This window comes from Prionailurus bengalensis, chromosome A2 (genome assembly GCF_016509475.1).
Source record: "Prionailurus bengalensis isolate Pbe53 chromosome A2, Fcat_Pben_1.1_paternal_pri, whole genome shotgun sequence".
NCBI classification, from domain to species: Eukaryota; Metazoa; Chordata; class Mammalia; order Carnivora; family Felidae; genus Prionailurus; species Prionailurus bengalensis.
The window spans coordinates 73,750,360-73,770,491 of NC_057348.1; the positions used below are offsets into that span (position 1 = coordinate 73,750,360).

General features: G+C 42.2%; 1 protein-coding gene across 1 annotated transcript in view; it reads right to left on the minus strand.

The window, feature by feature from the left end:
• Positions 1-15,706: 15,706 nt before the first annotated feature.
• The window catches only part of POU6F2 (POU class 6 homeobox 2), a 387,072-nt gene continuing 382,646 nt past the window's right edge, over positions 15,707-20,132 (minus strand). Inside the window, exon 9 of the mRNA XM_043588527.1 lies at positions 15,707-20,132. This exon is cut by the window's right edge and continues 153 nt beyond it. Within this exon, the coding sequence (XP_043444462.1) occupies positions 19,781-20,132 (352 nt within the window). The 3' untranslated portion in view covers positions 15,707-19,780.

The window sequence follows — 20,132 nt, forward strand, 5'->3', positions numbered from 1 at the left end:
TTCCAGCAGCATTGGGCTGCCCAGGAAGAAAAGAGAGGTTTGAATTGAATCAGGGTTGAGGATGAGCAGGCCTGGTAGGGCATGGTGATCCAGAGCGTGAGGGTACTGAGAAAGTTTGTGACATCGTTGTTGGAATGATGGATTGGGAAGGTCAGCGGGGTGGCACCAAGAAAGAAGGGGAATCTGGGGAGTTGGTAGGGTTATGTGTTTAGCAAGCATCTATTGATCACTGATGATGTGCCAGGCAGGTACAGGCACAAGTTCTGGGAAAGTAGCCCTTGAAAAGTTGATGGGCTTGTTGGAAAGGTAGGTCAGTATGTAGTATAGCATGCTAACTGCTCTGATGATCCAGAAGGCAGGGGAGTACAGAGGAGACTCATTTAACTTTATTTTGGAAGATTGGTTGAAGGAAATTCCACCTACCTGGAGATGAGGTAAGCCAGAAGGAGTTAGCCACTGAGAGGAAAATGTGCTCCCAGGCAAGGGAGGAGCTCAGGTGAAGGCTGGAAGATAAGAGAGAAAGAGGGTGGCAAGATGAGTGCAGGATGGCTGGGGCATGAAGGATTACACAACAGTCATGATGCATGAGGTTGAGTGGTAGAGAGGACCTACATCAGGAAGGGTCATGTGGCCTCGTAGGATACTTGCAGCACTATGTACCCAGCCTGGTCCCTTCCCTTCTACCCTGACCCCCACTAAACTGCCTCACCATCATGGGTAAAGTCCAGAATCCAAGTCTGGGTGATGCTAACTGTGCTTCCTCAGCTGTAGTTGGTTAGAACACCAAGATCATAGGCTGGCATATTCACAGAGGAGCATGGAAAGCTGGCTGAGAGAGAGAGAGAGAGAAAGAGAGACACTGAGAGATGGGGGAGGGAAGAGATTTATTGAGTAGCTAGCTGCCCGGTTTTCCAAGTGCTTGTAATAAGTAACAAAGCTTGTGCCCCTTGTAATTAATTCCCCCTTTTTGAACTCAGTATAGCTCAAATGTGTAACTGTTTCTTGAAACTAGAGGATCTGTGGATTGGGCTCACCAGGGAGGGAATATAAAATGAGAGGAAAGGGCCCCGGGCAGAACTCTGGAACAGCAATAGGGATAGAGTTGTTTTATGTTTCAAATAGTCAATAACAGACTTTTCTTCCTTTTTTTTTTTTTAAATTTTTTTAATGTTTATTTACTTTTGGGAGAGAGAAAGAGAGACAGAGCTCGAGAGGGGAAGGGCCAGAGAGAGAGGGAGACATAGAATCTGAAGCAGGCTCTAGGCTCCGAGCTGTCAGCACAGAGCCCAATGTGGGGCTCGAACTCACCAACCATGAGGTCATTACCTGAGCCAAAGTTGGACAGTTAACCGACTGAGCCACCCAGGCGCCCCAATAACAGACTTCTCTAATCTCAGCTATGGTTTTCTTGGCTGTACAATGACTTCCAAGCTTACTGAGTTCAGGGGTCAGCAAACTATGGCTGATGGGCCAAGTCCAGGCCACCTCTTGTTTTTGTTAACAAAGTTTTATTGGAACAGAAACATTCACATGTTGTCTATGGCTGCTTTGACCCTACAACAGCGGAATTACATAGTTGTAACAGAGACAATATGGCCTGCAACACCGGATCTATTTCCTGTACGTCCTTTTGTAGAAGTTTGCCGACCCTTGATCTAGTTGATTCCTCTCAGTTCCATGAGCCACGCCCACAAGTCTTTTCTAGGCACACTTCTTAGATTTTCTGTAATTCTTTGCCTTTTTGTCCCCACTCCAGTTCTTTCTTTCGCTCATCCTAACAGTCCAGCCCCTTGAGTTTGTCAGGTGTGGATGGAAGATCCACACTTTGTCTCTATGGACTGAGATATTCTAACAGAAAGGATTTTCTGCACACCACATCCTTGGTTGAACCTTTCCTCTGAGATGCTTGAACCCATTCAAAGGTTGTAAAATTTTTTTATTGTTTATTTATTTTTGAGAGAGACAGAGAGACAGAGCACGAGCGGAGGAGGGGCAGAGACAGAGAGGGAGACACAGAATCTGAAACAGGCTCCAGGCTCTGAACTGTCAGCACAGAGTTGGACATGGGGCTGGAACTCGGGACAATGAGATCATGACCTGAGCCGAAGATGGACTCCCAGCCAACTGAGCCACCCAGGTGCCCTTAAAGTTTTTAACAATGGTTCATAGTAGTGACCCTTAAAAGGGGTGCCTGGGTGGCTCTGTTGGCCGAAGTGTCCGACTTCGGCTCAGGTTATGAGGCTCAGGTCATGATCTCATGGTTCATGAGTTAGAGCCCCCCGTCGGGCTCTCTGCTGACAGCTTAGAGCCTAGCGGCTGCTTTGGATTCCATGTCTATCTCTCTCTGCCCCTCCCCTGCTTGTGCTGTCTCTTTCTCTCTTTCAAAAATGAATAAATGTTAAAAAAAATAATGAAAAAAAAACTTTAAAAGGCTGAGTCTTATTTGCCCTTACTGGTCAGAGGCCACCTCACTTTTCTCTTTTCCCAGTTGGGGTTGAGTGGCTTTCTTCTTTCAGCCTACAAGTCCCTGAATTTCCAGACTCTTACCTGTCTCATTCTTACTGGCACCCTGCAGATACTTTCCTGAACTTATCTTTTTCTTCTGGTACCTTGTCAACAGCTGCCAGCAACAGCCAACACGTCTACTAATGCTCTGTTTTCCAGCCATCTCCCTAGAGCTGCGAGTCCATGAAGAACATTATTTACCTTCCAAGCAATCACAGATGACATTTTACCCATGGTTCACCACCTCATGCCGTGTATCATCTTCATAGCCTCCAATAACCGGTTCCTCGATGCACTAATTACTTATTAGCCAGTGATATATACTTTTTAAATTATAAATTTAAAAGAAAGAGGCAGAGAGAGAGGGAGAGAGAAAATCACAAGCAGGTTCTGCACCATCAGCGCAGAGCCCAATGCGGGGCTCAAACTCATGGAACCGTGAGATCATGACCTGAGCCGAAACCAAGAGTCGGACGCTTAACCTACTGAGCCACTCAGCCCCCCCACCCCCGCCAGGGGTACTTTTTAAAGTATTTATTATGGTGGCGCCTCACTTCCAGGTACTGCCAAAGCCTAGCCATCAAAAGCCACCAGAAACACTCCTATAGTCTAACAAAATTCACTCCATTCCCTTGCTGCAGCAGCAGCAAGGGAAACCGCATAGTAGGGGCACCACGGGTGGGTGTCTGGGGACGAGGAGTCAGGGGAGACTTGCTATAGGACTTGGGTTTGTGCGGAGTGATGTCAGGGAGGGTTTAAGGAAGTGAGGCTCATTCTCGATTGGGTGCTTTTGGGAAATGGGGAGCGGCAGTTCAGTGATTGAGAATCTCACCAATTTTTATCTAGGAGATGAGAAAACAAAGTGGGGCTAAGGTTCTCACTGGCAAGGAAGCGGTGGTCACTTGTGTGCGGGAGTCCTGAGGCCTGTCCATTAGGACATCCAGGACATCCAGGAAGGACAACGGGACCCAAACAAAAAAGAGCTGCTGCTGCTGAACAGGTGCTTTCCAGGCTGAGAAAACTTTTTCCTTTTGCTTTCTGAGCAAACCTTGTTCAGACGACCTTCAGTGCATGGCATCAAGTCTACCTTTTAATGTGCATTTAAAAAAAAAAGCCTCTTGAGTGGCAAGAGGAAGCCTTTGGGACAAGGAACATCTACCTCTTTATGTTGCTTAATGTTACTGTCATAGAGGTGCCCAGAGACCTTGGCAGTGAGTGCATTTCTATAAATCTTAAAAATCAATCAGCTGATCAATATGTAGGGAGGGCTGGTAGATGTGCCCACTTAAAGCACTAAATGCCTGGTCCAGCTTGGCCTTCCACATTATTGAGGAGACATTGATAAACTGGGGATATGCAAAGGATCATAAAGATGACCCTCGTTTCTCCCTCTCCTCCCTACTCTTTTCAAAATCATGCATTTTGCAGTCAGCTGGGATCGAGGGAATTGAATATGCACATTTTGAAGGAAAGAAACCACTGATGCGTCTATAAATACTGAGGAATATAATAACGGAAGGAAAAGGGACAAGTTATTGACCGTCGTTAAAAGTACAGCAAAGAATAATGGGCCTCCTCGGAATGAGGGAAACTTTTCAGTTATGATGGATCCAACTTCTAACGTGGGGGAGTGGGGTGTGGGGAGAGGTCTGCAGACAGAGGCCCCTCTCTGGGTGTTCAGAGCCAAGCAGATGAAAACCAAAAGGGTTTAGTGCACAGACAGGGCTGTCTCCAGCAGGGACTTTCTGTGGCTCCGGTGGTTTGTTTTCTCAGCCCTAACATCTACAATCTGGTTTTTAAAAATTTTACCTTGTGAGTCCTGTTTGTTTTTTTCCTCTTTATGTTGATCCTTTTGGTCCGTTGAATGCGTACTCATGTTACTCATTGCGATGCCTTTCCTTGCAACTGTCTCTCACTGGTGTGGATGTCAGGTGATTTGAACACCTTGACTCCCCTAGGAAGAAATGCTTCGTTTAGTCCCTTTCTTGGACCAAGTTGCTTATCATGGTTCTTTGCAAAGCTCATGACTAAGAACAGTTGGTCAGTCATATTTTCTTTGTGCGGGAAAGATTCGAAAAAGAAATATGGCTACATTTATCCTGGGACCTTAAAAAGAGCAGCATTTACATCCAAAAAACAAACGCAGCAAAAACCAGACTTTCCCTCGCCATAGCCTCCTTATTCTCCTGCTGCTGCCAAAGATCAAAAACCTCTGGGCTCCTCCTTTGGAATTGTCCTTGGAGCTCATTTAGAAACCACACCAGCAAAGTGGTCTCATTACTTATTAATCGCATCTTTCTATTTGACCTAAAATTATATTACCTAACACTGTCACCCATCTTATTTCGCTCAATCTGCTTCATATAGCTTTATGTACAGGATGGCATCAGGATGATATTCAAAGTATTTTACAACGCAAGCCACTCAGAACAGAGGCTGATTATGATCCACAGTTCTGCCTGCTGTGGTAGAGAGCCTCTGAATATCAATTCTGCTCTGTGTTATTCCAAAATACTTGTTGAAATAAAAATACCCTATTTATGGTGAACTTTGATGTTTATCTGACTTTCCAGTGTCCAATCCTAACTGCTCAACTGGGGGGATTCCCCCTGGTGTGTTGTCTTCATGGTGTAGTGTGTGGGGCCTGGCCTCTCACTCTTGATAGTAAAAAGCCTAAGGCTTTTTCTCTCCCCACCCCCTGGCTTTCAGTCATGAGGCAGAGTTCTGACCTATTAGCTACTCTCTTGAGCAAATCCAAACAAGACAAAGGTATTTTAGCATTCATTCAAGATAGAGGCAACATCAGAGTTCTGGGTGATGACATCCAAGAATGGTGGAGAAAGTATGTTTAGAGAGGCTGGTGCTACAAAAAGATAGTTGTGCTTTCCATTTCTTAGTCCTCAAGAGACAGATCCGGTACATTTTCCTCTCCGGATCACCCAGGCACACGTCCATTCTCTGAGGTCTTAATTCCCTCTCTACGAATCCCCTCTTTTTATCTAAGAAAGCAGAGGTGATTTCTTCAACTCGTGGCCGAAGGCATCCACTTAGAATCTCCTAAAAGCTGGCCTCAGACTTTGAGAGCAAGCAAGTATTTTTGTTAAATGGCAGAATCACGGGGAGAAATACCTTGGTGGGCCGAGATGTGGGCCCAAACCAGTGAGACGTAATGAAGCAGGTATGCTGGTAAAATGCTCTATTTGGATTGAAAACATAAATATTTTCACATGGTGGAAGTATTTCATTTATCGGTACATTATGTGGCAGTGTTCTGTGGTTTTATTGTAGCCTGAGGTTCAATGTGACGTGACTATCATCCTCAGGGATAAGAAGGTGGCCTTAGGAGCCTTGTATTTGGTTCTCTGCATTTTTATCTTATGAACCCAAAATAGTTTTTAGAAAGTTCAATCAACTCTTCCCTTCTATTATGATTTTCTAGCTCTAATAACCTTTATAAAATTTTTAAAAAATTTTTGAAAGAACCATTTAAATCCCTTAAGATTATTTAGTACTATTATATAACCTTCCCTTTTGAAATGAAAGCGATATTACAAAGAGCATTACAAATAGAGAAGAAAACCCCTCACTTGTACATCAGACTTCTCTTCAGATGACGCAAGCAAGAAGCAAGTGGAGTGAAATATTTAAAGTGTTGGAAGAGAGAGGCCACCAACCTAGAATTCTGTATCCAGTGAAATTATCTTTCAAAAGAGAAGAAGAAACACAGACTTTCTCAGACAACAAAAAATGGAGGGAGTTCGTTGTCAAGAGACCTGCGCTGAAAGAGATGTGGAAATAATTCTTCTGAGAGAAGGAATTTAATATAGGTCAGAGACAAAGGTCTACATAAAGCAAGAGCATTATAGAAGGAACAAATGGTGGTAAGATGAAACATTTCGTTTTTCTTATTCTTTTTTTTAATTTGAGAGAGAGAGAACACACACGCATACAAGCAGGGGAGGGGGAAAGGGAGAGAAAGAGAGAATCTTAAGAAGGTTCCATCTCAGTACAGAACCTGATGTTGGGCTTGACCTCATGACCATGAGATCATGACAGGACTTGAAATCAAGTGCCGGGCACTCAACTGACTAAGCCACCCAGGCTTACTCTTTTTTTTTTTTTTTGAAGTATTTCCTTTCTTTAAAAAAATGTTTATTTATTTTTGAAAGAGAGCGAGAGAGAGAGAGTGAGCAAGGGAGAGGCAGAGAGAGGGGGACAGAGGACCCAAAGCAGGCTCTGTGCTGACAGCAGACAGCGTGATGCCGGGCTCAAACTCATATACTATGAGATTGTGACCTGAGCTAAAGTCAGATGCTTAACTGATTGAGCCACCCAGGCACCCCTGTGTTTCTTATTCTTAGTTGATCTAACAGATAATAGTTGGTTCAAAATAATAATGACAATGTATTTAGTCATTACAGCTTACATGTGAGTGAATGACAGCAGTATTATAAGGAACAGCAGGGAAGGATAGGGAATATTCTGTTCGAGAATACTTGGACAGCTCCAGGAGGCAGTATGCCATCATTTGAAAGTGGACTTGGGTTAATTGTAAATGTGTACTGCAAACTCTAGGGCAACCACTAAAAAAATAAATAAATAAACAAAGAGGTATAATTGATATGCTGAGACAGGGGAGAAAGGGAATCATATAAGATGCTCAAGTAAACCAGTGAAGGCAGAAAAAAAAAGGGGAGGGGAAGACAAGAAAAGAAACAAGGAACAAGGGCAATGAATAGAAGCCGTTACAAATATGGTAAATATTAATCTAACTACATCAATAATTCCTTTATATATGAATGGTCTAAATACACCAACAAGTGTATCAGTGTTTTCAATCCATCATAGTAAAATGTGCAGATCCTCCCTCCTCCTTTTCTTGACAAAGACTTTATTATAAACGCTGATGGCACTGGTATTACAAAGTTGGGGAAGGAAACTGAATTGGAAGAGAATTAGGGAAGACACTGATCTGGGCTTGAGATGCCAGGTGCTGGGAGACATCAGGTCAATACATTTCCCATATATCTGCAGGCCAGTACCTTTTGTTTTCCCCGTGTAACGTGGGGGTCCCCAAAGACCATAGCCACTAAAGGATCCGCTTGGTGGTGATATTGTACTTGACCTCCATCAATGTTTGTTGAGCACTTAGTGTATATTCAGTGTAGGTACTTGATATTAAAAAACGAATGGGGCACTGTTTCTGCAATCACAGTGTTGGGCAGGTGAACATATCACCAGATTACTTAAATAATGAGCAGCAAGTTCCTGGATTTCATAATTTATGAGTTGTCTAGTTATTATATTCAGAGGCCAAAACCCAAGAGTGTTTAGATAGATTTTGCTTGTTCCCTATATATTTAAATTAAAAAAAAAAATTGTTGCTGATATTTATAAGTTAGGATAATTCACATAAAAATGAGGGCTTTCAGCTTTTCTGGAAAAACTGGAAGGACTGCCGATGCTGGCCCTGCTTTCCCACACAGTGATGAGAGGCCAGAGCTGAGGCAAGGTGACGTCCTTTAGATAAGGCACGTGTTCTCCAGCCCATCACACTCCATACCACATCGTATCGTCCCTGACATTGAAGCCAAGTGTCAGTTCCTTTTTATCCTTCTTCTTATACTGTTCTCCTGCGTTCATTTTACTCATACACTTTACCTCTCAGCACTGTAAACATTTGAGTTTATGACCTCTATTATAACTGTAATTCTTGTGAAAAGCAACATATAAATGAGAACCAAATGAGTAGTATTTTGTTTAATCACCAATATTAAAGGGAAGTCTGTTCATGCCTGTTGTTCTTAACAGCATTCCCTCCAAAATGCCCCCCTGATGTGTAACCAAAGTAGACATTTATCATCAGCAGGCCTCCAAACCATCCTTCCCATCTCTCTCTGCTCAGGTCTGGAGAGGAAGGCTGGGCCATTTGGGTATGATTTATCGTAGTTTGGCTGAAAAAGTTCAACATCTGTTGGTATTTAGGGCATTCATCGTCTCTCAGGCTGGCCATGTGCCTCCTCTCTCTGAGAGGTCTGAGGTGGACACTGGTGGTGAGCTTCGGGGGCTGAAGGAAGTGCACTGTCAGCCCCAGGGTTTGTTCTTGCAATGTGGGTGATCCTGCTGTGTTTTTTCACCATGAAACCGGAAGGGCAAAAAAGACATGGTGGCAGGCATTGGGAGGGAAAATCATGCTGGGAAGAAACAGAAGTGTCACAAAAGGTATGCCCACGCATTCCATGGGCATCTAGGTTCGGGAGAACCTGAATTTTGTTGGTGGGCTTGAAGGATATTTCAGTACGGCCTTGACAAGTAGGCCTTGAAGCCTAGACAGACCTGGTCTCTTATCTTCATTGTTCCAGTGACTAGCCGTGAGACTTAGGGCTTGAGACAGCCTCTCTCTGCTTTAGTTTTCTTTTCTCCAAAAGGGAAAAACTAGTAGTATCTTATATTTGATGTGTGTGTGTTGGGGTGTGTGTTGTCAAATTAGATGGCAGGGAATGGGTTTGATGGGTTTAAGTTATCTTTCTGTGCTGTTATAGCCTAGACTGGTTCTCCATTGGGCACTTGAGTATAATGTTTGATGTGAACGTGATATGGTCACCCAAAGTGTTGATATGGTTTGGACTTATATGGAGAGGAAACCATTGTTTTTTTTTTAACGTAAGGCAGAAGGTCTCAACCTAAGAAGGAATTCATGATGTTCGGCACTACAGTCCTGCCAATACCTGGGGATGCATGTCTCCATGACTAGAACCTACTTTTCTTCACTAGTACCTCTTGCCTGGTTAGTAAAGCCTGCGTGGAAGCAGTCTCAGGCATCACATCTCCTGGACAACCAGGGGGCTGTTGTGTTTTCCTCTAAGGTGAGCTGTGTGATGGGTCTAACGAAAATTTTGGGAGAATAATTCCTGAGTTTGGGCGACTCATGCAGCCGTGGTGCTTCATAGAGATGGGATTTCAAGATACATGAGTTCCATTTTTGATTTCCTGATTTGCCCTCTGTCTCTGTAGTTCAAGATAATCACATTAGGCAGCTCATAAATGTTAAAATAGACCAATAAAAAGATAAACAGTTGAACTATAATATGCTGACAATGGAAACTCTTTGTTTCTTGGGATTTTCTGATTTTTCTTCCACAAACACAGATTACTTATAAAATACAAGGTGTCAGCAAGAAAAACTGAAAGCAAAACCAAGCAAAAATGTTTCCCAATTGATCTCTCTTCCTTCGTCTATAGTCACGATGTGGTCTAAGTGACCAGAACCACAGGATCCAAAGTAGACTCATCTGAGGCCCAGTGATCCACTTCGATGAGGCATTAGTTGGAGAGTTTAGTCAGTTGGGATGTAAGTAAGTCTTGATGGATCTTCCTCTGTGAGAACATTTATTAGTGGCATAAGTAAGTGTAGGCAAGGCTGCAAATCTCAGATAAGAGGGCGCAATTTGGAAATGAGGATGTAATACATACATATAGTAGGAATCTAAGACATGCCTGTCTCCTTTCTGCTTTTATCCAGCATCATAATAAGAGCGCCTGGAAGGAGCATCAATAATATGGTTCACTACTAATGTTATTGCATGTGGGTCTCTTACTCTTTCACTGAAGTTCAGGTTTTGAAGCTACTTCAGTTCTGGATCTGCGAATTATACTGGCTTCCTTACCATCGCCTGTGTGCAAATAGCCAAACATTCTAGAAACATCACCATATTCAGAGATAATGCCCTAATGACCTTGATAATGAAGCCCACTGACACATACAAAGGCTGCCACACAGATGCCAGACTGTACTAGTACAAATAAAGCAATGAAGAGAGTGGGCCTTGTTCCTAAATGACAACCCATCAGGTCTGCTGAAGCTAGAAGCACTTGACAGTTGGGAGCACAACCAGAATTCTTAAGGGTGACATGGGAGTATCAGTGAAAAATTCTGGAGTGGACTTGCTGGTCCAGGCCAGCTTCCTGTTTCTACGCTTATTTCATGTTCTTCACTTGCTGATGAGATTAGTCAAATAACCTGAAGGATTTAGAAACTTTATCTTTTGCTTTTCAGTTGGTTTCAACCCATCTGCCTTTGGAACAATTGGAAGTCTGTATTTTTACGAGGAGCCCATGACTCTTGGTGATGTTGGAATCGTATGACATATACAGTCATTTCTAACTTCCATTTATGTATCTTTTACTATTTCTGCCAAGCAGGAATCATTCAGGCTACATTCACCTAAATCATGGTGGACTTGGTAATTAGATAATTGGAATTTATCTTCAACAGCAGCCTTTCCTGAACTATACCATATGTCAAATACTGTACTTTACACAGGCATCAGACACCATTTCACAGGAGTTCAATGTGTATCCACCTCGGTGAATACTCTAATTCCTAATATATTTAAATGCCAGCCGTACTCATGAACTCTGAGCTCTTGGTCAAGCCCATTAATTTTATGATACTTAGTTCTCATCTCTAAAATAGAAACTCCTACACGTCCAAGGGCTTATGTTAGGAGCAAATAAAAAAAAAGTACAGTAGTCCCCTCTTATCCATGGTGTCGCTTTTCGTGGTTTCCGTTACCCATGGTCAACCAGCCTGGAAGCAAATGATCTTCCTTCTGATGTATCTTCAGAAAATCAGTAGTAGCTCAATGCTATGTCACAATGCCTACGTCGTTCACCTCACAGCATCTCATCACTAGGCATTTGATCAGGTCTCCTCATCACAAGAAGAAGGATGTGTACGGTACAGTAAGACATTTTGAGAGAGAGACCACATTCATATAGCTTTTATTACAGCATATTGCTATAATTGTTACTCTTTATTATTAGTTATCGTTACTAATCTCTTACTGTGCCTAGTTTGTACATTAAACTTTATCATCACTGTGTGTTATAGGAAAAGACATAGTATATATAGGGTTCAGTACTGTCCACAGCTTCAGGTATCCACTGGGGGTCTTGGACCATCTCCCCTGTGCATAAGGGGGGGACTGCTGTACATGAAAGAACTTTGAAAATTATACAGATATAAAATTATCGTTACAGGAACGTCTGCCACACACAAATGACAACTGGCTAAAAGAATATATTGCCAAACTCCAAGTCCACAGGTAAGCCAAATCCGTAGGTCATTCAGAGGTCTCTGGCAGTGATTTTGTAACATGTAAGTGGTGACCGATAAACATGCAAGCTCAGTACACGTACGCTGAAGGCAGCCCAGTGCCTGGCACATGGTGGATGGACAATTTTGTGGAATTGAACAGAATTGAGCCTTAAAAATGGGTAGAAGTTGGATAGGTTAACAGTGCAGTGGATGGATGTCCCAAGCAGAAGCACAGAATGTTCCTTGGGTAGCGAAGAAATTTTAGGAAGTTTGGTTTGAGAATTGATGAGAGGTGAGGCTAAAGAAGTAAATAATGGCCAGGTCATGAAAGGGCCAGCTGTGCTGGAGTTTCGTGTTCACTCAGAAGGCAATGGTTAGCATAGGGAAGATTTTAAGTAAGAGAGAAATAGGTTCATGTTGGCCTTTTAGAATGATATCTTGGGGGGCACGTATAGGATGGGTAGAGAGACCAGGAGGAGCATGTCACGGTGGTCCAGGCGAGAGGTGGGCAGGTTTGAACTAAGTAGTGGCAGTAGGGGATGGAGACCAGGAGACAGAGTGTGGAAAACTGACATGACTGGAGCCATTTAAAAACAGACCAGGAGTGGCCACTGCAGAGAAATGGTCTTACCTGTCTTTGTTTGGACTGGGCAAAATGGCAATTGTTTATTTTTTTTATTTTTTATTTTTTACAATATATGAAATTTATTGTCAAATTGGTTTCCATACAACACCCAGTGCTCATCCCAAAAGGTGCCCTCCTCAATACCCATCACCCACCCTCCCCTCCCTCCCACCCCCCCATCAACCCTCAGTTTGTTCTCAGTTTTTAAGAGTCTCTTATGCTTTGGCTCTCTCCCACTCTAACCTCTTTTTTTTTTCTTCCCCTCCCCCATGGGTTTCTGTTAAGTTTCTCAGGATCCACATAAGAGTGAACACATATAGTATCTTTCTCTGTATGGCTTATTTCACTTAGCATAACACTCTCCAGTTCCATCCACGTTGCTACAAAGGGCCATATTTCATTCTTTCTCATTGAAAACGGCAATTATTTAAACAATTGCTTGAGAAGTCGGTGTGAGTATGGACCTCCTGACCACAAGGCTGATGGTTGTGGACTTTCTGAAGACAGAGTGTTTAACCCAGAGCAGCTTAGCCTGTTAACACCTATAGAAAAGCTTTCTTTCCCCCTCAACTCATGTAACTGTCCCTCTTCCTTCTCCTTATGATAACCCCTTGCTTCCTTCCATCCTACAAGCAGGACGCTATTTGGGTTTCCACCTGAATCTTTTCTCCCTGAATTGTAATTCTTTGATGCCAAATAAGTGCTCGTTTGCCTCTTACTGTGGCTCTTCATTTTCAGGTTAACAGAGTCAAAAGGAATTCATGAGACACAATTGCCAGGATTTGTGGTGACTTGGAGATGTGTATGTGGGTGTGTACAGGGGTCAAGGATGACTTCTAGACCTCTGCTTTGGATCGCTGATGGGTGGAGCTATTAACAAGGATAAAGGGGTGCTTGGGTGGCTCAGTTGGTTGAGCGTCTGGCTCTTGATTTGGGCTCAGATCATGATCTCCCAAACTGTGAAATGAAGCCCCACTTCGGGCTCTGTGCTAACAGTGAAGAATCTGCTTGGGATTCTCTCTCTCCTTCTCTCTCTGCCTCTCCCCGGCTCACATGTGAGCACGCATGCTCTTTCTCTCTCTCAAAATAAATAAAAATAAAAAAACAAAACAAAACAAAGATAAGTGGAGATAGATGGAGATAGATGGAGAAAGCCCATAAAGAAGAGTGTAAATTATGTCCACAATCTGCTTTAAGAAAACACAGTGATGTTTCATATGTTCTAGATAGATTTTCACCTAATACATAGAAAACCTCCACAGGTGTCTTCTTCTTTTTCCCTTGACCATGGCTTTCTCTTGGTAGTGCCGATAAGCAGAAAGGTTCTCAAGGGCTGTTTGCTTAGACTCCTCTCAAAGGGAGGAATGATGGAGAAGGAACCCAGACCTGTGTGAGTTAATGAGGAGCTGGTTTCATCTGCTTTGTGACAGCTTGCTCCTGAACTCTTTCCAACTACGGATTTTTGATTAACTTCATCAACTATTGTCCTGCTACATTTGCCGCTGAACAGATGACACGTATATGGTTGGCTTAGTGGAAAATTGTATTGGGACAGCCTTTGGAGCCTTTTAAAACAGGTATTGGTGATTGTCTTGGAACTCGGGCTATTTCTGCCCTTTCATTTACTGGTTTCAAATCAGCTTCAGAACTGTGTTTCATCATTTAGATTCTGAAATTTATTTGTGAAATATTATAACACAAGAAACCTGGAGTGATTCTAAGTTCCTTTAAGACAAGGATTCATTTTGTTTATTTCTGCGTGTCCACAACAAAAAGTTTCTGGCACATAGGAAGTGTTTAGCAGGTATTTGTGGAGTATGGAATGACTGAATGTAAGTGGTGGGGATCTTCTTTTATGTTCATCTTTTTGTTTTCTTTTATTAGATTTTATTATAAGACTTATAATAGGTAAAGTATATTAATAAAGTGATTCAGATATATAGTTACAAAGAAATTATATTTATATCAGTGGTTGTTGCCCAAATATTGTATTATTGGTGCTGGAATGTCCTTATTAAGCATGGAGACAATTATGACTTCTTAAGTTGACATTTTCCTGGTCTTTCTCTTCGGCCCAGCATGACGGTAGAACCCAACTTTGCTGAACGTGCCAATGTTGGTAGGTGGAAACTAGTAGATTTTTATTGTGACAGTTGAAATAATTGTGTCCCTTCAGTATATTAAGCATTTCTATAATGAACAAAAGACAACCCCATTTATTTTTATATCTTGGCTACTGTGAATAATGCTGTAATGAAGATGGAAGTCTAGGTATCTCTTTGACATACTTATTTTATTTTTAATTTGAGTATAGTTGAGATGGCTATCTTTTTAAAGATATATTAGCAAACATATTTTATAATAATAGGCTTAACTATAGGCATGACCTTTGCCCAGAGTATTTTTAGAGTATTTTAAATGGAAAGAAAGCTTGACAACGACTATATTTTGTCTTTCACTGCCCACGAAGGCAGAAGTATCAGCATTTTTTTTGCTCCTCTTAAAAATCCATCTCGGAGCTTCCTGGCCACTTTCCTTGCCTATTTGTAATGTATGGACACTCCGATTTTTGGTTCTTTTGCTTGCCCTGAAGCACTTCTATCAATCACAAGATGAAGTTGATGTATGGACCTCCATGTAGCATAAGAAATGTTTGCTGAAGGTCATTAAAGATATGCAGATTGTGATTCTAATTAAAACTATTTTTTTTAACTGGTATTTTGACAGGATATACCCACCTTCCTTTTGATTTAGTAAATTACAAAACATTAACTCACGTTAAACTGAATCAGGAGCATATTCTAAATGCCAAAATTTTCTAGAACATGCACTGACAGACATTGCTTAAGAGCAGGAAAAGCTCTTTTCCCAGCAGAATCCTCTATATACGTGACACACAGCTGGGTGTTAGTAGGAGACTGGGGTGGCTGCGGGTTTTGTCTGCCTACTATATAGTTTCCGTCTTCCGTCTTCAGGGTCTTGTGGAGACTTCCTCCTTCATCCTTGGGGTCCCGCAAGTTTGTTATCACATGGACTTCCCCCTCCCCCCCGCCAATAGACAGGAAGGGTCTGTGACCCTGAGTGGCCGATTCAAGTACCTCATTCCCCAGCACAACTCCTCACTTAGAGACAGGCGCACAAGACTCAACATCTGGGGTCTCCGTCGGAGAAGGAAGCCGAGCAGGGCAAGCCGATGAGCTGCTTGGAACCACTGTATCCAGCTGCGCTCCTGGTCGGGTCAAAACAGCATGGTCTCTTTTTGTTTCTGCAACTTTAAGTTGGATTTCTGTAACCTGCAACCAACGGAGTCCTAATTTATCTAGTATTTTATTGGAAAAGTTGAAACAATCATGACATTAACCGGTCTGCCTGGATTCCCTTCCTCTTCTTAACAGCTACCATTACAACACACGCTCATTTACATGCTTGCAATTTAAATGACATATCTGAGTTGAAGACACACTTAGCCTAGAAGCTCATGTCAAACAATTCTTTATTTTTTATGGTACAAATTAAAAGTGACAGATCTGAAGCTGTTAAGAAATACACAAAGTGCAGCTTTACTGACCATACAGATATTGCTCTAGATTAAGTACAGTTTCGTCAGGTTTTTTTTTTTTTTTTTTTTTTTTTTAAACATTAAGCAACCTGTGCAGATAAATCAGCTTTGGTTTCAATGTCAGAGCAAGTAAGGAGCTTTTAAATATCCAGTTTGGCTTCTTGGTCACAAGTCCATCATGTCAACTTCTCATCATGATGATTTTTTCAAAACAACCCAGTCGGTTTTCCTGCCCTCCTTCCTGCTGCCTGCCCCACGCATGGAGAGGCAGCTCTCTGTGGTGCCTCATCAGTGACCCTGGTGACCAGTCTAGATCACAGCACGTAGGACAAAAACAAAAAAAAATCACTTTCTTAACAACAAATAAACAAATGTGCCTCACATAATTTCAAGTTGAAGACAAGCAAACCACGTGACGAAAAGCTCATTACAAAATGTTATCCAAACAGATTTTACAGTCAAACATTGAAATGAAAATCAATTTCCTTTTTCTCCATTTTTTTTTTAAGCTTGGTCATTAACTGGGTACAAGTAGAGTGCTGAGGTAAAACATTGATGAACAGTTTGTATTTCTTTTTTTTTTTTTCTTAAAATAGGAACAGTTTAGTATTGCAAGATTGTCAGCAACATTTAAGCCATATCTATACAATGTGCATATACCTACAAATACTGAGCTTTGGTCCAGCGTAGAGAAGATGAGCAAAGGCATTTTACAATTTCTTTTTGGTTATAGCTTGAGTTCTTTGATACGCCTCTACTTGGTTTTCTTTTTTCCTAGCTCCTTTTGCTGTTTTGTTCTCTCTTTTGTGGGGTGTGTGTGTGTGTGTGTGCGTGTGCGTGTGTATGGTGTGATTACAACACATAGAAACCAAAACCTTGCAAATGCAATTAAAACTCTCAGCGGTTCAAAATGGTTTTTTTGGTTGAAAAAGAAGAAAAAAGCCCACAAACAAGTGTGAAATATAACATTGGTCATTTTTCGTTCTCATCAAACCATGAAGGAAATGAAGCTGACCGTGATTTAAGAATATGTAAGAAAAATATTGAAGCTTGGAATACAATCAATTGTGCCCGAAGTGGCTTTTATTTTTTGTTAGTGGCAACCTTAACCTTCAGTTCATGGGAACATAAAAGACGCTTAAGTGCTGTTGGCATATGAAGTTGTTTACAAGTGGAAATAAGAAATGTCATAATAAAAATTAAGCAGTAGGTGAGGTCCCGAAGACTTACAAGTCACACAATATAATTTATATTCCTAAGAATTTGTTCAGGCACCTTTTTATGCCTTGTAGCAAAAAATTCATCTGTAAAAAATTAATATAAGAAGCATTACAACACCTTATAAATAATTTATAAAACAATACAAAATTATAAAACTATAAAAAAAATCACTGCACATGAATGGTTTTACGACTGTGGGATGAATATATTTCTTTTTTATTCCACTCTGGAAGATCACTTTTATTTTTTATTTTCACTGTCCTAGTTATCCCCTCCCAATTATAGATCTCCGAACGGAGCAGGCCTTATGCAGCAGCTGCTGGCATATGTTTACACATTTAGCATCCGTTATATGTCCGCTTGTTAACTTCTCTTCCTGGGGAGCTTTTCTTGACGGAATTTGGAGCAGGTCCTAGGAGAATACAAAATCTGTTTAATTGATACGTTTTTGGATTTCTGGGTTGTTGGTGTTTGTGCGGTGGATTTGGTGGTGGCGAAATGGGTGCCGTGATGTCGTTGGCATTGAAGATCAAGTTAGCCGTGGTCCATTAGCCGTGGTCCAGTTAGCATCAGACTGGTCCAGTGGAAACACCTTCACAGGCGAATGATGCCACTTGCAGGATTTCTTTCTGAGTTTCCTTGCTGGTGGCCTCCTGACTGCTGCGTGAATCATGAGCCGTCTGGGAGGGGGGTGGGGTGGAGACGCTCATACCATTGCACTGACATCACCAGCCGAGGGGGCCGACAGAAGAAACTCAAACTCCCACGGGGGAGGGAGTGTGTTAGGGAAAGAAGATAACATTTCTCTTCAGTCGGGCAACTTGAGGGTTTTGTTTTTTCTTTCATAATTTACTTCTACAGAGCACATGAGTGTGATTAGCAATTAACTATTCAGGAACATTTGCATCTAGACGGTGTGCACATCGGTGGTTCTCTTTGCCAGCTCCTTTGACTGAACACATTTTGCCTATACCTGCGGGATCCGGGTGTCCACCTGCCCAGCCATCCTCGCCTCTCACCCTTTCCTTCTGGCCTACTAGGTTATTTTGGCCCACCGATCTTTTGAGTAAGTTATTTTGAAAAATGAAATAATCCCCTAGTTCTAATGGTGAAGGCTATTCTGCTGTGTTAGACAAGCCGCTTCTAGATTTTTTTCCTTCTAGTGGAGGCACTTGATTGCTACAACTTCTTTTCCCCTCAGGAACCCAGCCCCCAATTCCAATTGTTTAAATTTGTCTTCTAACTTTCTGCTCTATTTGTATATCCCAGGAACAACTGCTCCCCCCCTGAAAAGAGTCTGCCGTCCCTACTGGAATGAAAATAGTAGCAGAAAAGATGGGATTTACAGGATGCATGATGGCCTTTAATGATCCAGTCACGATCCCTTTCTTTTTGGCCTGTTTTCTTTGTGTGTGTGCATATGGGTGTGTGCATGCTATGTGTGTGTTTTGACTGAAATCTTGAGACATTTCTTTGGCTATCAGACCTCTGAGAGAAATTGCTTTGCACAGAAGCATAACATAGATGTAAGTATTGAACCAAATGTGCAGTTTATGTTTATATTACAAAATTGGTTTTGGTCAGGTCTCCATGTACGTGGCCAACAGACTGAGAAAAATCCCAAGCTCTGGTGTGGACAGTGAGTACAATTATAGCTTATGCCAGTGTTGACAGTTCATCGAGCAAAGCCCTCATTATTTTGGAGTCTCTCCTGCATTTCACCGGGATCTGAGTGGAAAGGACACGGTTCCCACTCTGTGGCCCTCCAGCAGACCCTGGAGGCCACATGTGAGGGAGATGGAGAAATGGAGGAAAAATGAGAAATGCGGGCTCCATTTTCTTTTCTCAAACCCACAAGTCATAGTGAGAAGAAAGCAATGAATGCTTTGGCACACGATCCAGGATGTCGCCCCCTCCCCCCCCCCCAAAAAAAACCCCACAAACAAAAAGAGAAAAGAACGCCCCACCCCCAATGAAAACCAACAGTGAGCCTCACATAATGGCTTCAACGATGGCACCCACACCACAGGTGGGGACAGAGATGGGTAAGATGGGAGAAATCAGGCTTCTTATTTTTCCTTTAAGTACAAATGTAAAAATTCCTAACGCAATTTTACACGCAGAGAAGAGTAGACCAACGATCGCGTTTGCAATGCCGTGTTTCTGACTTTGGTTAATAGGTTTCATAGTGAAATCAGCACTTAGAACCTGAAAGAATGCAGTCCCTAGTCCCTCCTCCAGGTGGCAGGCTTGTATTCGCTTTGAACAGATAAAAGTTTTTGTTGGGTTTTTTTTTTGTTTTTTTGTTTTTGTTTCTGTTTTTGTTTTTTTGTGTTTTTTTTTTTTTGGTTTAGTTGTTTTTCTTTTTCCTTAAAATGTGTTCACATTTTCATAATGTACAGAAAAAGGTATGTGGTTATTTGGTTTGCTTTAAGTCCGTTAAAAAATTGGCTTTGGGGGGAGATGGGTGGGGGAGGGGACTATCCTACCACACACACCTGCGGCGGGGTGTGTGCCTTGTTTAAAAATTTTCAAAAATTGTTTTTTTTTTTCTTTTTGGAAAACCAACGGACACGTATAAACCATTCCGTCCACTTGGTAGTCTCCTTAGTCCTTTACTTACAAGGGTGATGACTGGAGCTAGTTTTCAATTTTATTTTCAATTTATTGTTATCGTTATTAATTATTATTCTCAATTATGGTCTGCGGAGTCCAAAGGGTGGAGTTTCGTTTCTGTGGGTTTTGCTTCTGATTCTGGGCGGGCGTCTCTTTAGGAGTTTTCTTCCAGAGAGTCTGTTAAGGGCTCCAGAGGGACGGCCGTGGCCGGCTCGTGCTGTTTTAAGCGTTTAATTGTGTTCTTCAGGGCTTGCCTCTTATTGCAGAACCAAACTCTAACTACCTCCCGGTCATAGTTCAGCTTCTCGGCAATTTCGGTCATTTCCTGCCCAGAGGGGTGTGTGTTCTTCTCAAAGTGGGCATTGAGGATCTCAAGGGCCTGGGGTGTGAAGGAGGTGCGCCGCTTGCGCTTTTTGGACGGTTCGCTCCCGATAAACTCGGTCAGGTTCTGCATACCTGCTCGATGGCGGGCCTCAGCCTCAGCCATCCACCGCTCAAGCACCGGC